General features: G+C 38.7%; 1 protein-coding gene across 18 annotated transcripts in view; it reads left to right on the top strand.

The window, feature by feature from the left end:
* Positions 1–20,180, top strand: part of LOC145542948 (uncharacterized) — a 564,353-nt gene that overhangs the window by 63,256 nt on the left and 480,917 nt on the right. For 16 of the 18 annotated variants that reach the window (XR_014080291.1, XR_014080298.1, XR_014080299.1 and 13 more), the window contains one exon: positions 9,218–9,321. Coding sequence is in view for 1 of the 18 variants with exons in the window: in XM_081582947.1 (XP_081439073.1) it covers positions 9,218–9,321 (104 nt within the window). In the remaining 17 variants the exon portion in view is untranslated. Of the gene's footprint in view, positions 1–4,181; positions 4,377–9,217; positions 9,322–20,180 lie in introns of all 18 variants that reach the window. The other 2 variants (XR_014080286.1, XR_014080302.1) reach the window with 1 other exon arrangement.

The raw sequence follows: 20,180 nt of genomic DNA, 5'->3' as shown, positions 1-20,180 counted from the left end.
CTACTGTATACTCATAAAGGATTTGATTTAGGTCATACCTGAATGGTCTAGTGATTTTCTCCACTAGTAATGTTTAGTACTTGCTAATTCAGTGTTCCTGGTGACTGTATAGAACGTAACTCCGGTGAATAACAAGAATTGAGGTACATATGTCTTTCTGGAGCAGAGGACCATAATACTCATCAGATTCTCCAGGAGGACTGTGATCCCCTCGAAGGCAAAGAATCTTTACTTCTCTTTAGGAGTTCTTCCCATTCTAGTATTCCTGGACTACTAGGCCTGCTATGTAGAAACTGGAGCTCATGTGCTGATACTGAAGTGTTAAAGAAGGAGAGCAACACAGAGATCTGGAAACAAGAGACTCATATCTCCACCTTGCCACTTACTGAGTAATCTCACTATTACTGGATTTTGTAGTCAGATGGAGCTGGTTTGGATCCTAAGTTTTCAGTTTACTAGTTATGTGATCCTGGGCAAAAATGTTTAATCTCTTTGAGTTTCAGTTTTCTTCTCTGTCAAGTGAATACAATAATACCTATTACTGTATTGGAGGGTTATTTTAAAGTTTAGAGAATGGGTTTAAAGTACCATGTCAAGTCCCTAGGAATAGTCAAAACCATTATTATAAGTGTCATTATGGTATACACTCAACAGATCATTGTTAGTTTTTCTTGTTTTCTCCTTCCTACTTGAGAATGGTATGAGATCCATGTTCTTTTTTTGTCCAACTTAGTTTTATTTATTTATTATTATTATTGGGCTTCTGTGAGGGCTCAGATGGTAAAGAATCTACCTGCAATGCAGGAGACCTGAGATTGATCCCTAGGTCGGGAAAATTCCCTGGAGAAGGAAATGGCAACCCACTCCACTATTCTTGCCTGCGAAATCCCACGGACAGAGGAGCCTGGGGGGCTACATTCCATACGGTCGCAAAGACTCAGACATGACTGAGCAACAGAGCACACGTTATTATTTTTGGGCTGCATTGGGTCTTTGTTGCTTTTGTGAGGGCTTTCTCTAGTTGTGGTGAGCAGAGGCTACTCTCCAGTTACAGTATGTGGGCTTCTCATTGTGGTGGCTTCTCTTGTTGAGGAGCACAGCCTCTAGACTTGTGGGACTAATATTTGTAGAATGTGCGCTCAATAGTTGTGGCACACGGGCTTAGCTGCTCCATGGCATGTGGGATCTTTCCAGACAAGGGAATTAAACCCATGTCTCCTTCATTGATAGGCAGATTCTTAACTCACTGCACCACTAGGGAAGTTCTCATCCATTTTCTAATACCTGGATGAATTAGTAAATTAACTCTGGAATTGCCTCTTTTCCTACAGTAACTAGTGGAGAAAGCAGGACTTTCTCTCAGGGCCCTGGTTTGCTTCCTGTTGATTTCTCTGGTCCAGAGTTCCACTGCAGTGATGGTGGATCCCCAACACCTGACCAAGAGTGGAGGGCTCATGCTTCAGTGATCTCTTAGGTGCCTGTCTTCCAAAGGGAAGATAGGGTGACTAGCAATTCGGAGACCTATGAATGACATCTTAATGCCCTCTTCACAGCCACCTGAAGGGGACTCTTAGGATTTCACTTTTCTAATTTGAGGACCTTAAACTCCATTTCTCCTCAAGAATGTCTTAGGCTAATCACTTCCCTTAGCATTTCAGAATTCTCCTGATTTATCTTAAATATGTAAGACAACGAAAGTATGGTGACACATCATTGAAGAATGAGGTGTTCTACATTAATCGATTTTCCAGGTGAAACTGGTCCCTTGCTGTAATAATTTTGCTTTAATAATTTCATATAAATGGTCATAAGATGTATCACACACTTTTTTGATGTCTTGTAGTGAAAGTGAAATTCACTCAGTGTGTCCGACTCTTTGCGACCCCTTGGACTATAAAGTCCATGGAATTCTCCAGGCCAGAATACTGGAGTGGGCAGCCCTTCCCTTCTCCAGGGGATCTTCCCAATCGACGGATTGAACCCAGGTCTCCTGAATTGCAGATGGATTCTTTACCAGCTGAGTCACCAGGGAAGCCCGAAAGTGAAAGTGTGAAAGTAAAGTCACTCAGTCATGTCGGACTCTTTATGACCCCATGGGCTATAGCCTGCCAGGCTTCTCTGTCCATGGGATTTTCCAGGAAAGAATACTGGAGTGGTTTGCCATTTCCTTCTCCAGGGGATCTTCCTGGCCCAGAGATCAAGCCTGGGTCTCACACAGTGCAGGCAGACTCTGTACCTTCTGAGCCACCAAGAAAGCCATTTCGATGTCTTATATGTGCTTAAATAAAGTAGAAATTTAAATTTTTCTTAATTACTTATGAGTCAACTGCTATACTATGTTATAGAGCATAGCAACTCCCTCAGAGGCTGTTAATGCTAGTAGATGAATCACATACATATATTAATAACCCCAGTTTTTCTTTGTTTTTTAAAAAATTGTTGGATTTTTGTTGCTAGGTGACATAAGTAGGTGAGGAATGCTAATGTAGTTCACATTCTATGAATGAGTTATGGTATAAATGATAAAGTAAGTTCTGATTATTCACTTGCCAATGTAATTCCAACCATTTTCATCCATATTTGTTTACTAAGTATATTGACATTATCATATTATTTATGAATATAAAGTACTGTAACATTATGGTAATACATTTGATATTTATATTTAATATGTTAATATAACATAGTTGAGGGCTTCCCAGGTGGCACTGGTGGTAAAGAATCTGCCTGTAAATGCAGGAGATGCAGGAGACATGGGTTCAATCCCCTGGGTCAGGAAGATCCCCTGGAGTAGGGCATGGCAGCCCACTCCAATATTCTTACTTGGAGAATCCCCAGGGACAGAGGAGCCTGGTGGGCTACCCTTCATAGGATTGCAGAGTCAGACATGACTGAAGTGACTCAGCATGCATGCATGCATAGCATATTTGAATGGATGAAAATATTCATAAGATTTTACTACATATTTTCCCTTCTTTCCTATGAATTCTTTCCCCAGATAAGCCAATGGAATAGGCCTAGGATATTTTGCAACCCAGGATAAAGCCGTACTGAGGAGTTTTGACACCCTGAGTTGGAGTCCATATTTTACTCTGAATTGGATGCTTTAGTCACAGTTATGTTTTATCAGAGTATAGTGTTCATATACCAGTTCCTTCTATTTCTAGGCCCCTGAAATTGACCCTTAGGCACCAGCATCTTCTATTTAGAGATGACATTATACCCAAGGGCTCATAGAATGAACTCACTCCTTTTAGCTCTGGCAAAATTAACCTTCTGTCTGCATAATCTCATAATCTCACTCAATTAAAATAACAACAACAGCCAGAATGTAAATAATAACAACAGCAGGCTTTACTCTCCAGTATGTCTCTTTTACCCTGGGTGGAAATGACCCAACCCAAAGCCCCCGTTTGACTTACTTTGGCACTAGTTGAGTGAAGCTGGGCCTGGCAGGCAAGCTTCCAGTTTCTCTCTGTCCACAACAGCCAAAATGGCCGTGTCTGCATCATTTGAAAACTACACAGTCAGTGAAATAGAGACAGAGAAATGTAGTTGCTGTGAAATAAAATGACTGTCACAAAAGGAGAGATCAAATGTGAGAGAAGGTGCATTTAATGTAAAAAAACACAACTGGGTGTCATTCTATTTCAAAGCAACCTAAGTGGAGAGTGCAAATATAATGCATGATAATGAGGGTGCCCAATTTTGGAAAGTGGTTTTTAAATTGCTGCAGCAGAGTGCTATCTGAAGTCTCTTAGGAAAAAGCAAAATCTCATCAGGGACCTTTTCAAGCATCATTTTCTCCTGTTTTAAATGATCTCACATGAACTGGCTGTTAGTTGACTTGGCATAACATTCTATTATTCATTACTTTCGACCGCTTGCAGAAGGAACAAAAGACCTGTTATTAGTGATTTGCCAATTGTTGGGAGACTTAATCTTGGTACTTACAGAGCTCTTTTCCTCATGTTTATTTTGTTGTATGAAGTTGTATGATCTAAGGGTATTCATGGCCTCCTCATGCTCAGCTCAGATAATCTCTTTTCAAGTGATTAGTTTGGAAGAAGTGATTGACTCTGGATTCCAGGCCTCTGAGCATATTGAAGATGCCTTTTCTCCCCATGCAGGAGATTCTGGTTTGGGGGGTTAAGATGACTTTTCCTTTTATTTGCGTACAGATTCCTTTCTTCCATTGGGTGCAAACACAACCTTCTAAGTATACAATGAAGAAGACTGCATTATTAATAAGGCTATTTGTGACCTATTGAGCTCCTCACTGCTTGCTGGACATACTGTGTCATATTTGGTCCATGCTATGGAATTGCTTTCCAAAAGTCCGCAAATTTCCCTCTAAGGGGTTGTAGACCTATTGGGTAAGTAGAATGCAAGTAACATAAGATATAAGTTGCTACATGAGTGCAGAGGAGGAAGAAATCTGGTTCATGACACAACAGGATAGGTTCAGAAAGAAATGTCACATCAAAGAGAATAATTCTGGCATGAGGAAATTGTAAGGGACTGTAGGATGGGGTTTATAGATGGCATAAAGAACATGAGTAAAGTAGCAGAAAAATACAACATACTTCTCCAGAAGCCTACATATCAGAAGTAACCAAATACAATGTATCCTAAAGGATTTTGATTGATTTTCTTTATAATTATGCACATTGCCATTGTTCATGTGATGGTGGGGTTTGTGGACTAGGAAGAACTGTTGACCTGATGAATTCTTATAGTTCTTATGCAATGGCTTTGATCCTAATATACTACCACAGTAATGTCATAGCCATATTTCATGGTACATGCTAGTTGTTATTGTGCTTGGTCATTTGTCTGATTTCTATCAACCTTTTTGAAACACTGAATTATGATTATGCATATCCTTCCTTATTTACATATTGTATATAATGAAAAGATTGATAGACTACACACAGAATATTTTGGGTTTGAATCAAATCTTTTAGTTTAAATCATGTTATTTTGGAGTTCAGATTTCTATATTCTAGAGGTATCATTATTTCTGAACAGATTGGAGATGAAAAAAAGTCTTCCACTTTAAAAAAACACAGGCTGAGTTGTAAAAGAAAACAACACAAGAAAAACCAGAATGTTATCCTTTGTGGCTGTATTTGAGAATATTTGTAGGGTAATGCAGTAGGTACATGGGTATCAGGATCAGATTCAATTTGCAATGAAAAATAAAACACATAAAAAATTAACTTCAGAAAGGGAAGTTTATAAGGAATATATAAGAAACAGCATGTCTTTCAGCTATCTTTCCTCTGGGCTTGAATGTTTTCAAGACTAGCTTGTAGAGTGAAATGAGTTTTATGTAAATTTGAACAACTCAGCATTGTTTGAGTTTAAATGATCTGCTATTCTCTTTATTAAAGAGAGGGAGTGGGGGAGTAGAGGAAGGCGAGAGGAAGGGGTGGGGGGACTGAGGTCCTAGTTTATCGCTGTCTAATATGGAGCTTCCATTTTGGACAATTTCACGTCAATCTCCATCTGTCCCTTTGCAGCTCTCTGGCTTTGAGGAGGCTTCTGAAATTCCTTACAACTCTGTTTCCTCATCTGCAAAATGGAGACAAGATGCTTGTGTGATAGGGTTGTTGTGACATATTATTACATATGTACTAACGTACTAAAATGCATAACTCTGTGTCCAGTATATATTACCTGCTCACTGTAGGTATTCATCACATTGATCACATCACATTTTTGAGCAAGACATTTTGACTTATGCCTCTTACTAATCCTCATCACAGTCCTGTGAATATTATTATGACTCTCAATTTACAGATACAGATATTGAAACTTAAGGAACTAAAGTGGTCTTTACAGGTTTAAACAACTCGAAGGGTAATAGCCAGGAGTTCAGCTTAGATCTGACAGTTTCCAGCTTGAAAAAGAACCTTTTGCATTAAATTCAATCATTCCCTCCTCCCTACCTCTTCTCTTCTCTCCACCTCCTTTCCTTCTTTCTATAGTTCTGCCATCTTCAAGGGAGAGTGTTTTTCTTAAATGTTCCTAATGATAACATATCAAATGGAATGAAATAATATTTTAATCCCAGTAAATTGAAATAAATATGACATCACTATATCTCCAAATACCATTAATTCCCTTCAAAAGTATATCCCAATCTTTATTTCTTATACTCAACTAATGCATATTGAACGTAGAGATAAGAGGAAACATAAATAAATAATGAAATTGTCTGAATACTCAGTATTCAAAGACAACAGGAAACATTTTAGTACATGTCTTCAATTTATACCTATCCATATACTATCTTTTCATCTCATAGCAGTATCACACTACAGTTTGAATTATAATGGGCTGTTTTTACTTAATGATCATTCAAAAATATCTTTTGAAATTGACAAATGTACATCTCCATAATCATGCTGTCAGTTACATAGCATTTCACTGTATAAAAGTACATGATTAAAATAATCCTTGTTACTGGATACTTCTTTTTTTTGTCTGATTTTCTACTTTTATAAACTGTAGACTCTTGAATATACATTTCTGTGCTCTTGGCCAATTACATCCTTAGGATAATTCTCTAGAAGTGGAACATATGGGTTGGTGTTTATACACTTCTCTGACTCTTAATGTGTGTTGCCAAATTCCCTCCCTTAGAGAAAGGACCAGTTTTTACTCCTTCCAGCAATGTATGAGAATGCCCATTTCTACATGCTCACACTAATGGTTATCATGCCTTTTAATCTTTGAGAACTCCATTAGACAAAAAAATGTGACTTTATTGCCTTTTTTTGCATTCCAGTGTCTGTCCATTCTATAATAATCACATTTCTAAGGCTACTATCTAAACAAATTACAAACTTCATTAGGTCAAAGACAAAGTCTCTATATACTTAAATATTTATATACACCATTCTTCTAAAGTAGAATAAATCCCTAAAGAGGCATTTGAGACACTACTTGGCAGAAAACCATGGATTAACAGTATATAGCCTTATTAAGAACATCCTTGAATTTTATTTTAAACCTCAAGCTCATTGTTCTCAGAGCTCATTTGCTAATGTAACCTTGTCCTGAGAATGACAAACCCTCCCCTAGGCAGAATCTCAAAAGAGAGGAAAGAAGGTTATGGAAGCTAAACCTTAGCATCACCTGACTTTTGTGTCCAGGTGGGACTTCAGTCTCCTTCAGTCTTTGTCCTGCTGTGGTCAATGCCAAAGTGGCCAGGGGTATAATACCGATATCTCCTTAAGCCTCAGCGGTAAAGGAGGTTAAGCTGTGCAAAATATGGGCTTCCCAGGTAGCTCAGTGGTAAAACATTCACCTGCCAATGCAGGAGATGTGGGTTTGATCCCTGGGTTGGGAAGATCCCCTGGAGTAGGAAGTGGGTAACCCACTCCGGTATTTTTGCCTGGGAAATTCCATGGACAGAGGAGCCTGGCAAGCTACAGTCATGGGTTTGCAGAGTTGAACACGATTGAGCATGCATACAGGCATGCAAAATATGCTTGATAGGTTTGTTTTGGGGAAATATTAAACAGAATTGATAGTTTGACCTTTCATGATGTGTGTCTCCATTCAATAGAAAAGAAAAATAAATTGCTAAACGAAACAGAGCTACTGCTTTGTTTTGAACAAAATTCTTATATTTCCCCATGTGAATAAAAGCACAGGAGTAGTATTGTCTTTTCATATACTCTAGTTCAGTTTGGCAAATGATTATGCTGCGCAATTGGATTATACCATTTACACACACACACCTCACCCACTAAGAGGGTAATTTCTTTAGGGTTCTTAAATAATCACCCTTAATTTGTAAACTGAGCAAGTTTAAGCTTGTTTTTGCTTAAACATGGTATTTCCAGTTAATTTTACCCTTCCTCCATATTATTTAAAGCATCATATAATTTCAAATTTAATACCAAAAATTAATTTCTACTTGAATCATCGACACTTTATTTATTAAGAGACACGTTGTTTAAAGAGACTTCTTTGGAATAGGAACTTTCATTTAGCTAAATGTGAGGAAGCAAGGATAGTCAGCTCAAATCTGTGATTATAGCTGGGAATCTCACATGATCTAAGATCATTCCTTGACTAAACCAGATGTTGAGGGCAGGAGGAGAAGGGGACGACAGAGGATGAGATGGCTGGATGGCATCACCGACTCGATGGACATGGGTTTGGGTGGACTCAGGGAGTTGGTGATGGACAGGGAGGCCTGGCGTGCTGCGGTTCATGGGGTTGCAAAGAGTCAGACACGACTGAGCGACTGAACTGAACTGAACTGAAACAGATACATTTTAATGATTGGTCAGACCAGGTTCAAGAGAAAGATACTTCTCTGTTATTAAAAGAAAACTCGACTGTTCTCTATTGGGCACATCATAGAATCTATAATAAAGTTTACTTTGTGCACTGCTCACAGGGTACTGGATATTGACATTCCACAGTGCTTCTCATACTTTAAAGGTTGAAAGCACAGTGAAATTCAGTCAACAATCTTTGGTACCATATTCTGGAAATGAGGTAGCTAAAGTCTATGAACTACCCAAAAAGAATCAGAATGTGAGTGCAATGATAGATGTTAGTGGGTTTTTCCCCATATATATACATATATGTGTATGTATATGTATATATATAAAGGCACTTCTTTCCAGTGCCCTCTATTTGTGCTCAAAATGAACTGCAAGAACTCTATAGTACATTCACTATGATGGAGTCAAGAATTATAAAACACATAGAATTTATGAAGGAACAAAGTATCACAAAACTGTAGAGTCATGCCCCAGATTTACTGAATAATCTGAGAAAGGAATGGGAGGAATAATATAAGCCTATATTTACATGAGCCACAGGAGACTCGGGTTCAGTCCCTCGGTCGGGAAGATCCTCTGGAAAAGGAAATGGCAACCCGCTCCAGTATTCTTGCTGGGATAACACCATGGACAGAGGAGTCTGGTGGGCTACAGTCCATTGGGTCACAAAGAGTTGGACATGACTAAAGCGACCAAGACATTCATGCTTATATGGTGCTTATTATGTGCCAGATACTGTTTTTAGTGCTTTATAGGTATTAATCCTTTCAACCCTCCAGACAGCCCTGTGAGGTATTTTATTTTATCCAAGAGATCAGTAAGACACAGAGAGGTTAAATATCTTAACATAGGTCACAGAGCTAGTAGATGGCAGAACTATAATACGGACTTTCTTCTGATTTAAGATGGTACGCCTAGATGGCCAGGTGAAAATGGAGCACTGCCAAGCAAGCCCCAAGGAAATGTGCAACCTCCACAGGATGTTTTATTATTGGCTTCTGAGCAAGTGGTAAGTGTGCAAACATCATCATACATTTGAATGCTTTCTAAAGAACTAATGTGACAGCTTGACATTTAGGGGAGAAACTGTTGGTTTGTAAGGTCTGAGTCTACTGGTAAATACCTGTGAAACCTGGGTTAAAATGTGTCATTTTCTGGGATTCAGTTTCATCTATGTAAAACAAAGGGATGGATGATATGCAAAAAGAGATTCTACAATTCTTTGATGAGACAGGCACTTAAGCACATTGTTATGGTCTGGTGGGAAGTCTTTATGTCTACAGAATCTCACAGAGGACATAGCAGCAGTAGTGTTCTCTGCCATGAAGTGGATTCAATGAAAGGGCTTGATTATATTCTGAGATACTTCAGCATCCTTGCCTTCTCTAAATTCTTCACCTATGAAACAGGCTAAACTAGAGAGTAAAGTGGCAATTTTAGGTCAGAACAGAGTGGAGCAAGCCCTTCTTGTTTTTCTTGGGGATAAGCTTCAGCGATAGGGGGAGGGTATAGATACTGGCAACAGACATATATTCTTATCTGAAATTCAGATCAAATGATTCCACCCTTGAGAGCATTCCCTGACAATGGTCTTTCCAGCATCATGAATCTGCGAACAGAGGCCAGTAGTTAATTTCATTCAACCAGCTTTGCTGGTATTGCTGCTCCCATTTTAGATTTACAAAGCCATTCCTGATGAAGACAATAAAAGCCTCTTGTGTTGCATTATGCTCTGACACTTTATCAAAGCACACAGACAGAGGATTGTTCTTAACCATATATAAAGTGGAGCAAGCTCACAAATCATGCTTTGATATTGCACTGTGGAAACAGCAAGGTTAAAAGGTAAATCTGTGGTGTAACAATATTGATTAATTGATGTAAGAAAGGTCAGGTTAATCTTTATCTTGCTTGAAAGACTCTAGTTCTACATGGCAGGTCTGTTGAAATGGTTCCTGTGTGAAAAGATTAAAAAAAAAAAGGAGCCCTAATGCAAAGACAATGGAAGAAATCCCATCAAGCAATCACTTAGAAAGGTAAAAGGAGTAAAACAGGGACTGGAAGGGGGATAATATTTCAATTTCTGTGTATTTTGAATAGGCTTTCTTGGAAATACTTTCACCAATGAAGCAATTGTAAGAGAAGTAAAAGCAGTGGTGTTAGATAGCAGCCTTACTCCTACCCCCAAGACCAGAAAAGAGAGCTTCGTGCTCCTCTCTCCAGCACGGCTGAAATCTGCTGAAGCAAAAGACCTAACTTGTCTTACCTTCAGGTCCTGCCCAGGTTAAAAACTGTTGCATACTGTGTCTCACAAGAAGGCTTCCGTAACCCATGGCGTGATGGGAAGAGGGTGAGGAAAAAGGAATTTATTCCCTCCTCACCTGGAGATACACAGGCAACTAAGCACAGCTTGCCCAACCTCACTTCTGACCCAAAAGCAAGAATGAGGTTTCAGAGCTAAAGTTTAGGATTCAGAGAAAACAGAGACAAATGAGGAAGGACCATGGCTAAACCTGCTTAAGTATGGAGGGAGAAAAAATATCTAGGGAGCATGAGAATAGGATGCGGATGCTGAATTACAGAACTGTTGAATGAAAAGAAGGGTCGGGGGTTGTTAGTGGGAGAGGCTGGAAATGGGAGTGAATGCTGGAAGTTTTTTCTCATCATGATCAAACCAAAAATGACAGTCAGTAAGTGTCTGAACCTGAATAGGCTAGCCTATGATGTAGTTTCAGGCTATCCCCAGAAACCTCAGAGGCTTACTGTAAGTTTAGATTTGGCCCTGGGTGATGATTCCGCTTCTCACAGCTACAGCATTTGGAACATTACCGCAGCAATGGGGAGGTGCCTGGGAATTTTTTTGCAGTTTTATTGAAAAATAATTGACATACATCACTATATGTTTAAGGCAAACAGCGTGATGGTGTGATTTACACATATTGTGAGATGATGACCACAGTAGTTGCAGCTGACATCCATTCTCACATGAGATGTTTTTGAAGGACAGATCTAGAAGTTTATATCATCTTTCTTACCTCCTACTGTCTTGGATGCAGTCACAAAACCTTCAGCTAACTGCACGGGAGACTGGGAAATATGCCATAATATGCCATAAAAGGTTACTTTTCTAGGTTTACCTTTGAACACTAGGGATTTAGGTTTTCATAAAGAGAAGTTTCCAACATTTGCATTGTTAAATATTGGAAGAAGCTACCATGGGATGTTTAGAAAATTTTATTGCCATTCTCTCTGATACTGAAGGTAGGAGATATGACTCATTTTTCTTTAAGTTCTATTCTTCGTATAATTTTATGCTTTTATAACTATATAGGTTTTTTATATGCAAAGGAAAATATGAAAGGTAAGCTAGATATTTGGAATTTTTTTTTATCAAACCCATTTAATTATCCTTTTACTCACTGACCATGGCTACTTCTTACAAGTAGGTAGGAAAACTTCTGTGTTAAGAAAGCACAGACACAGGAAGAAGGATGGAATCAGAAATTAAATGTTCTTTATCCCCAAATTATCCATTTTGTGTCTTAAGGCTAGCATTTTTAATAACAAACACTTAAAGGCATAAATCATAATTTGGTACAAATCTGTATGTAAAATAAAAGATCTAACCTTAGCATCATAGTCACTGGAACGGTTGTATGACATATTTTGTGTTTTTTGTGTTATTTGCTTCAATATATGTTAATAGATGATAATTATATGCTTTTCATTTGGACAACCCTTATCCAAAGACGATTTAATATTCGCACATCTAATGGGTTGCGCACGGCTATTGATCATTTGGATCAGAGTTCAATTTGAACTGCTGCTGGTTAGATTAGAAATTGTAATCATGGTAAAAGATAAATTACAAGGTCTCTGAAGATCAGTTCTGTTTTCAGAATTAGATGCACTTTTAGATTTGAAACATCAAATAGAAGAGGTTAGGGAAGATCTCTGATGGTGTCATTATGTGGATTTTCTAAGGAATATATCCAGAGATCCTTAGTACCTTTTCCCCATAGTATCAGGAATGTGAAATTTATAGGGAATGACATTTTACTACAATAAAGATGGTGAAAAAGATCCATAAATTATTGTGAATGAGGAAAGGATTCTTATTTTGTAGATATAAATTTTGATGCAATAAATCAAATAAAATGTTCTACTTATTAAAGTTATGCAGTTTTTAACATACAGAGATTTGGTTTTGAATAGAGGACATCTAAATGAAGAATAATTTAGGTGAAGCAGAACTTGATTTCAATATTAAAAGATTTTATTTTTGCTTTAAATTATTTTTTGTCTAATTATAAAAGAAATATATTCTTATTGTAGAAAATTTGGAAAACATAGAAAACTCTATTTAAGAAACAAAGAACATTCACTATCCCATAACCTCAATGTGTTGCTGTTAACATCTTGAGATATCTTGTTTCAGTTCTCTTCTTAGAATTTTTAACAAAATATTTCAAATATATCAGAAATAAAGAAAATGATATAACAAAGCTACAGATACCTCTACCACCTAGATTTAAATATGTTACCTTTTTGCTATGTTTACTTCAGATCTGTCGTCTTGACAAATACATACAACTAAAGATATATGTACTTCACTTCTTTTTCCTCCCTCCTTTTTCCAGCATTAACTTATTATTGTGACATTTCCATTTTATAATTTTACTATGTATCATCCATAAACAATATATAAAATAGTTTTTATGTTTAAAAAGTATGTGCATTATCATGATCTTCATCATCATCATCATGGTGAACACTTATTATTAAGTGATTACTGTCTTTCAGGCACAGTCCTAGAGCATATTATACACAGTAACCTTAGAACGTGGGTGCTGTTATCTATTTAGGAGCAAGGAAACTGAGTTACAGACAGACTAATTAACTTGCTAAAGTTCGTACCTCTACTCTTTTCTAACTTGCTTTTTTTCATGCCACACTGTGTTTTTAGATTTACCCGTGTTGATACGTATGGCCCTCGTTCATTCATTTTATTGCTCTATAGTATTTGATTATATGACTGTCATAGTTTATTCTTCTACTGATAGACAGAACTGTGAATACCCTTTATAGGTGTCCCTTCTGCATATCTGTGAGATTTTCTTTACGGGAGTTACATAGAAGTTGTACACATTTTAGGTTCTACATGATTATAGAAATTTTTTTATGTTGATCTTTGTTTTGCTAAATTTTGTTATTCTAGTTACCTGTCTTTTTTCTATGCTGACAGTTATATTTTCCATGAGTAGTGGCAGTTTTTTCTTCTGTTGCAATTTAATACATTTCCTTCCTTCCTTCCTCCCTCCCTCCCCCTCACCCCGCTTCCTCCCTTTTGTCCTTCTTCCCTTCCTTTATTACTTCCTTCCTTCTCTTTATTTCTTTCCTTTTTCTCTTTTTTTTTTTTTTCTTATAAATTTATTTATTTTAGTTGGGGGCTAATTACTTTACAATATTGTAATAGTTTTTGCCATACATTGACATGAATCAGCCATGGGTTTACATGTGTTCCCCTTCCTGGACCCCCCACCCACCTCCCTCCCCATCCCATCCTTCTGGATCATCCCATTGCCCCGGCCCTTTTTATCTTAATAGGCCAGGGGACCTAGAGATGTGGAGAAAGGGTGGTGATAGAGGTAATGCTTATCTGTTTCCTAATTGTAAGGAGAATGCTTTATTAAGTGTGTGTGTGCTGCTGATTTGCAGTAAGTACCCCTTAGATTGAGGAAGCTTCCTCTATACTGAGTTTGCTAAGAGGTTGTTTAGATTTTATTGAATGCTTCGCTGTACCTTTTGAGAGGATCGTATGGTTTTTCTCTTTTAATCTGTTAATGTGAAAATTATATTAGTACAATTCTAAAAATTTTAATAATCTGTGTATTCCTGGAACAATGCTTAGTCATGATATATTACTTTTCATGATATTGTTGACACTGTTTTCTAACACTCCATTTAGAATTTTTACATCTGTATTAAAAATGAGATTTGTCCATGATTTTCCTTTTATGAATTATCTTATACATTGTTGATATCAAGGTTTCTAGCTTTATAGTATTGAGTTGCGAACTTTGCTTATATTTTTCTGTTTCTTTGGAACAGTTTGCATAATATTAGAATTATATGTTCCTTGAAGTTGTGGTAAAACTTGCCTATAAAACTACTATAGTAAGGTTTTGGAGGAGATAATAATGGAGATTTTAAATTATTAATTCTATTTGTTATATGGTTACAAAATTATTAAGTTTTTCTATTGTTGAGTTTGCCATAGTAAGTTATATAGTTTTCTAGTTAATTTTCTATTTTGTCTGTGTTTTCCATTTTATTGGCAGGACATTTTTCATTGTACCTCCTTTTTGATTTGAGAAAGCTTTGGTGTCATTTTCCTCTCTTTTTATTCCTAACATTGGTATGTCTTTTTTCTTCATTCTTAATTAATTTTGCCAAAGGATTGTCTGTTTTATTATTTATTATTAGATACAGCAATCCTCTAAGAACCTCTTTGTAGGATTAAAAAAACCTCTTAAGATATGGTGAGCAGAGGGTTGACTTTAGCCTCCAAAAGAGTCATAGCCTCTGTCCATTCATATTCCTGAGGAAGTTCAGAAACCCTGAGCCCTTGGAGGGAAGGAGAGTCTTGATACTACAAACATTTCAGGGTGGCAGATCTCCCAATCCACATGCCCTCTGCAGTATGACCTCCCCCATAGAGGGGTTATTTCCACATCAAGAAGTAGAGCTTATTCCTTGGCTCCTTGAACCTGGATGAGTTCTGTGAATGCTTTAACCAATAGGATGTGGTAGAAGTATCCTTGCGCCAGTTCCAGGTGTACCTTTTAATTGTCCTAGCAGTTTCTTTCTGGCTTCTTGGAAGCTAGTGAAGGGGTAAGAAATGTGAAACCACCATGCTATGAAACCTAAAAAACACAGAGAAAAGATCAAGGAACACCAAGGTGCTAGGCCTGTTGAATGAAAAGTCATCATGGATGTCCAGCCCAGTCAAACTTTTAGATGTCTCCAGCTGAGCCACCAGGTAGGCCCATAAAAGGGTCCACTAAATCAGATACTTTTGCCTGGAAATTTCCCATGGATGGAGGAGCCGGGTAGGCTGCAGTCCATGGGGTCGCTAAGAGTCAGACATGACTGAGAGACTTCACTTTCACGCGTTGGAGAAGGAAGTGGCAACCCACTCCAGCGTTCTTGCCTGGAGAATCCCAGGGACGGGGGAGCCTTGTAGGCTGCTGTCTATGGGGTCGCACAGAGTCGGACACGACTGAAGCGACTTAGCAGCAGCAGCAGGAGCAGCAGCCCTAATTCTATCTGACTACAAAGCATGAGAGACTCTAAGAAAGAACTACCCACTGCAGCCCATTCAGTTATAGAAATGTGAGTGATAATAATGTGTTCTTTTAAGCTTCTTAATTTGTGGATTGTTTGTTATACAGTCATAGATATCTAGAACAAATAGCAATTGTGAGAACTGTGTCTTTCTCCGAAGAAAACTCCCATCTTTAACAGGATAAATAAGCATATGATAAACAGAGACACACAAATCATTGAGATTATTGAATATCAGCTCTGAGGTAATGCTAGTCTCTAGAGGACCCAGAATGCCACTGTGGAACCTCTCTCAAAGTGGGACCATATGGACATTGGATGATAAATGGAGTGTTGACTCAAGTCCACTTCACAGTGAGTGCGCCCAGTGAGTCTGAAATTATCGCGTACATGTTTTCTGAGTTTCTTTTGTATCAGAAGTCAATGTGTATTGTTTAAAACTGATAAATCAATTAATAGATGTGAATATATTACATAGTACTATGAAAATGTCTTATTTAAAGGTGTAAAGAATGTAATAACTAAGATCAAAGGGAAAATAGGGCAGTTGCAAGGAAATAGAATGATAAGAATTTCTTCATCATTTGAAATAGGAAGTAAATAATGCTGAAGAAAGAGAAGATGAAGCTAGTTATATGTTACTGGATTAAAAATAGAGGCTAGTATTCACATAGTGCTTCCCGTGCTCTGTTATACATGCTGTGTAAAAATTAGCTCATTTAATCTTCACAGCAGTCCTTTGATGTAGGTATTATTACTTGTCCTCATTTTACAGATGAGGAAACTGAGTCAGAGAGAGGCTAATTATAATGAGCTCAAAGTCACACGGAAAGGATACAGATAGTTGTAATGGTAGCCGTTGCAAGAAGCCAAAGCAGACTACAGATCTCAAATCAGGTTGTTGGTTTCTGGGTGCCACGATGCTGGCAATCCAGACAACTTCATCTGGAGACTCCTGAGGCTGCATAGTTTCCAGTCTCACTCTTCCTTCCCTGATCACTTGAAGCCAGACATATTGCACAGTGCGTGCTTGCATGCTAAGTTCCTTCAGTCATGTCGAACTCTTTGTTACCCCACGAACTGTAGCCTGCCAGCTCCTCTGTCCATGGGATTCTCCAGGCAAGAGTACTGGAGAGGATTGCCGTGCCCTCCTCCAGGGAATCTTCCGGACCCGGATTGAACCCGGGTCTCTTATGTCTCCTGTGTTGTCAGGTGGGTTTTTTACCGCTAGCGCCAGCTGGGAATCCCCATATTTCATAGACTTCTGTTCATTTCTTATGGAAGGACATGTGCTTCTCTCTGCATTTTCAGACTGCTCTGTGTTGCAGGATGGAGAATTTGTTAGTGCTGAGGAGTAGGAGTCCTGATGTCCACTTTGGGAGAGGAGACTGGAAAAACAACTCCTTTGGTGTGTGGGTCAGCAGAACAAGGCAATGGTGATATCGAACTATGTTGAATTTGTAGCCATACGTTCATCTCACCCCTGTGGGGAATTTTTCTCTTTCCTTTCAGAGTTTAAAAAACTTTATAGTTATAGTGAAGTAAATTCTTTGATCCCTTTCCCTGACATTAAAACAGTAAAAAAATAATATGTTCAGGTGCTAATCCAAGAGTTGATCTTTTAAATGTCTCTCTAATTGAAGTTGGAGAAGGAAATGGCAACCCACTCCAGTGTTGTTTCCTGGAGAATCCCAGGGACAGGGGAGCCTGGTGGGCTGCCGTCTATGGGGTCGCACAGAGTCGGACACTACTGACGCGACTTAGCAGCAGCAGCAGCAATTGAAGTAAGAAGGATATTAACCCTGGGGAAAATATCATGGCAACAAAACATTCTTGGCTTTGCAGCTCACAGGATGAGTTGGTACCAGTTAGAGCTTTTTTTTTTCCTTTCAATATTGTTTAATGTAATGGAAGCCTAAGGAACCTACCAACTCGGTGTGCTTTTTCAACACATTAACTCAGCCAGTAGAATTAATTTCAAGTTCATTTCTGCATGGATCGTTTATAGTATTAATGTGTGAATTTCCACAGCAACTGCTTTGTTTTCTTTTTGGCACCACAGTTATTGGTCACCAAGTAAGTTAATTTCGCCAGTTAACTGTTTTTATGCTTCTCTCTCTTTTTTTCCTAAAGCAACAGCAGTTTTTTGTCATCAGTTGTTGGACTAGATCAGGTGCTCTTCTATGATTTTTTAAAGACCTCTGTGCACACAGCTGCTGTGGCAAGTCAGGAATCAAACTGACAGCCCGTTGGAAAGGCATATCCTGTCACAAGTCTAAAGAGAAACAGAGTGACAGTTCCCAGGCTCAAGTGCAAGGCCTGCCTCTCAGTCTTCTTCAGCTGGCTAGGATCTTGGCTGATGCGGGGCTCCAGTGCCAGACAGCAGAGGGCCTGAAGTAACAGAGTGAGGCCCAGCGAGGTAATCGGGACTGACAGCCTGTTTGCCTGTCCCAAAGGCGTCTCTGCAACCCGCAGCCACATTTAATTCAGCCTGTGAGAGTCTGAGCACACACACACTTTTTGCTCTCCCTCTCTCTGCTACTTTTATTATTCTTACTTTATATTTTTGGCATAAATTTGTTAATGTATTCTTCCTCTTCGTGTATAATTTGAACAGTGGCATGGAAATCATTGTTTCCCTGCCTTGTGGCAGGAAACATACCTAGAAATCCAAATTCGATTAGGTCTGAAGAAGTGAAAGTCTTAATTGGTATCTTTGAGGGATCTTTCACAGTTCACGTGTTCAGCTGCTGTTATTGGTGTGTTGTGCTCAGTTGCTTCAGTCGTGTGACTTTTTGAGATATTATTGACTGTAGCCCACCAGGCTCCTCTATCCATAGAATTCTCCAGGCAAGAATACTGGAGTGGGTTGCCATGCCCTCTTCTAGGGAATCTTCCCAATCCAGGGATCAAACTTGCATCTCTAGCATCTCCTTCATTGGCAGGCAGGTTCTTTACCAGTGCTGTACCTGCTGATAAATGAGAATGGCACATTTCATACTTTGGTTCAGGTTTTCAAACTTTGGGGACATATAATCTACTCAAAAGTGAAGATATCAGATCTCAAAAATAAAGGGTCAGTTAGTTCAGTTGCTCACTCGTGTCTGACTCCTTGAGACCCCATGGACTGCAGCACGCCAGGCCTCCCTGTCCATCACCAACTCCCGGAGTTTACTCAAACTCATGTCCATTGAGTCTGTGATGTCATCCAACCATCTCATCCCTGTCGTCCCCTTCTCCTCCCACCTTCAATCTTTCCCAGCATCAGGGTCTTTTCAAATGTCAGTTCCTCACATCAGGTGGCCAAAGTATTGAAGCTTCATCTTCAGCATCAGTCCTTCCAATGAATATTCAGGACTGATTTCCTTTAGGATGGACTGGTTGGATCTCCTTGCAGTCCAAGGGGCTCTCAAGAGTCTTCTCCAACACCACAGTTCAAAAGCATCAATTCTTCTGCACTCAGCTTTCTTTATACTCCAACTTTCACATCCATACATGACTACTGGAAAAACCATAGCCTTGACTAGATGGACCATTGTTGGTAAAGTAATGTCTCTGCTTTTTAACATACTGTCTAGGATGGTCATAGCTTTTCTTCCAAGGAGCAAGCATCTTTTAATTTCATGGCTGCAGTCACCATCTACAGTGATTTTGGAGCCCCCCAAAATAAAGTCTCTCACTGTTTCCATTATTTCCCCATATATTTGCTTTGAAGTGATGGGACCGGATGCCATGATCTTAGTTTTCTGAATGTTGAGCTTTAAGCCAACTTTTTCATTCTCCTCTTTCACTTTCATCAAGAGGCTCTTTAGTTCTTCTTCACTTTCTGCCATAAGGGTGGTGTCATCTGCATATCTGAGGTTATTGATATTTCTCCGGGCAATCTTGATTCCAGCTTGTGCTTCCTCCAGCCCAGCGTTTCTCATGATGTACTCTGCATATAAGTTAAATAAGCAGGGTGACAATATACAGCCTTGACGTACTCCTTTTCCTATTTGGAACCAGTCTGTTGTTCCATGTCCAGTTCTAACTGTTGCTTCCTGACCTGCATACAGATTTCGCAAGAGGCAGGTCAGGTAGTCTGGTATTTCTATCTCTTTCAGAATTTTCCACAGTTTGTTGTGATCCACACAGTCAAAGGCTTTGGCATAGTCAATAAAGCAGGAATAGATGTTTTTCTGGAACTTTCTTGCTTCTTTGATGATACAACGGATGTTGTCAATTTGATCTCTGATTCCTCTGCCTTTTCTAAAACCAGCTTGAACATCTGGAAGTTCGTGGTTTACGTATTGAAGCTTGGCTTGGAGAATTTTGAGCATTATTTTACTAGCGTAGTTTGACATATAATCTACTCAAAGGTGAAGATACCAGATCTCAAAAATAAAGGGTAAGATGATCTTTCAGAGGGCATAGTCTGGGTAAAGAACAGTGCTATTTATACCAGTTGCAGGGGGCATGTCACACAAGATTGACTCTCTTAATACTCCCCCCAAACCCTGCTCTGTTGAGGTAGTTTAGAAT

This window comes from Giraffa tippelskirchi, chromosome 3, assembly GCF_054371585.1.
Source record: "Giraffa tippelskirchi isolate mGirTip1 chromosome 3, T2T-mGirTip1v1.2.pri, whole genome shotgun sequence".
Classification (NCBI taxonomy): Eukaryota; Metazoa; Chordata; class Mammalia; order Artiodactyla; family Giraffidae; genus Giraffa; species Giraffa tippelskirchi.
The sequence above is the reverse complement of the archived record's forward strand: the minus strand, read 5'-3'. Positions and strand labels throughout refer to the sequence as shown.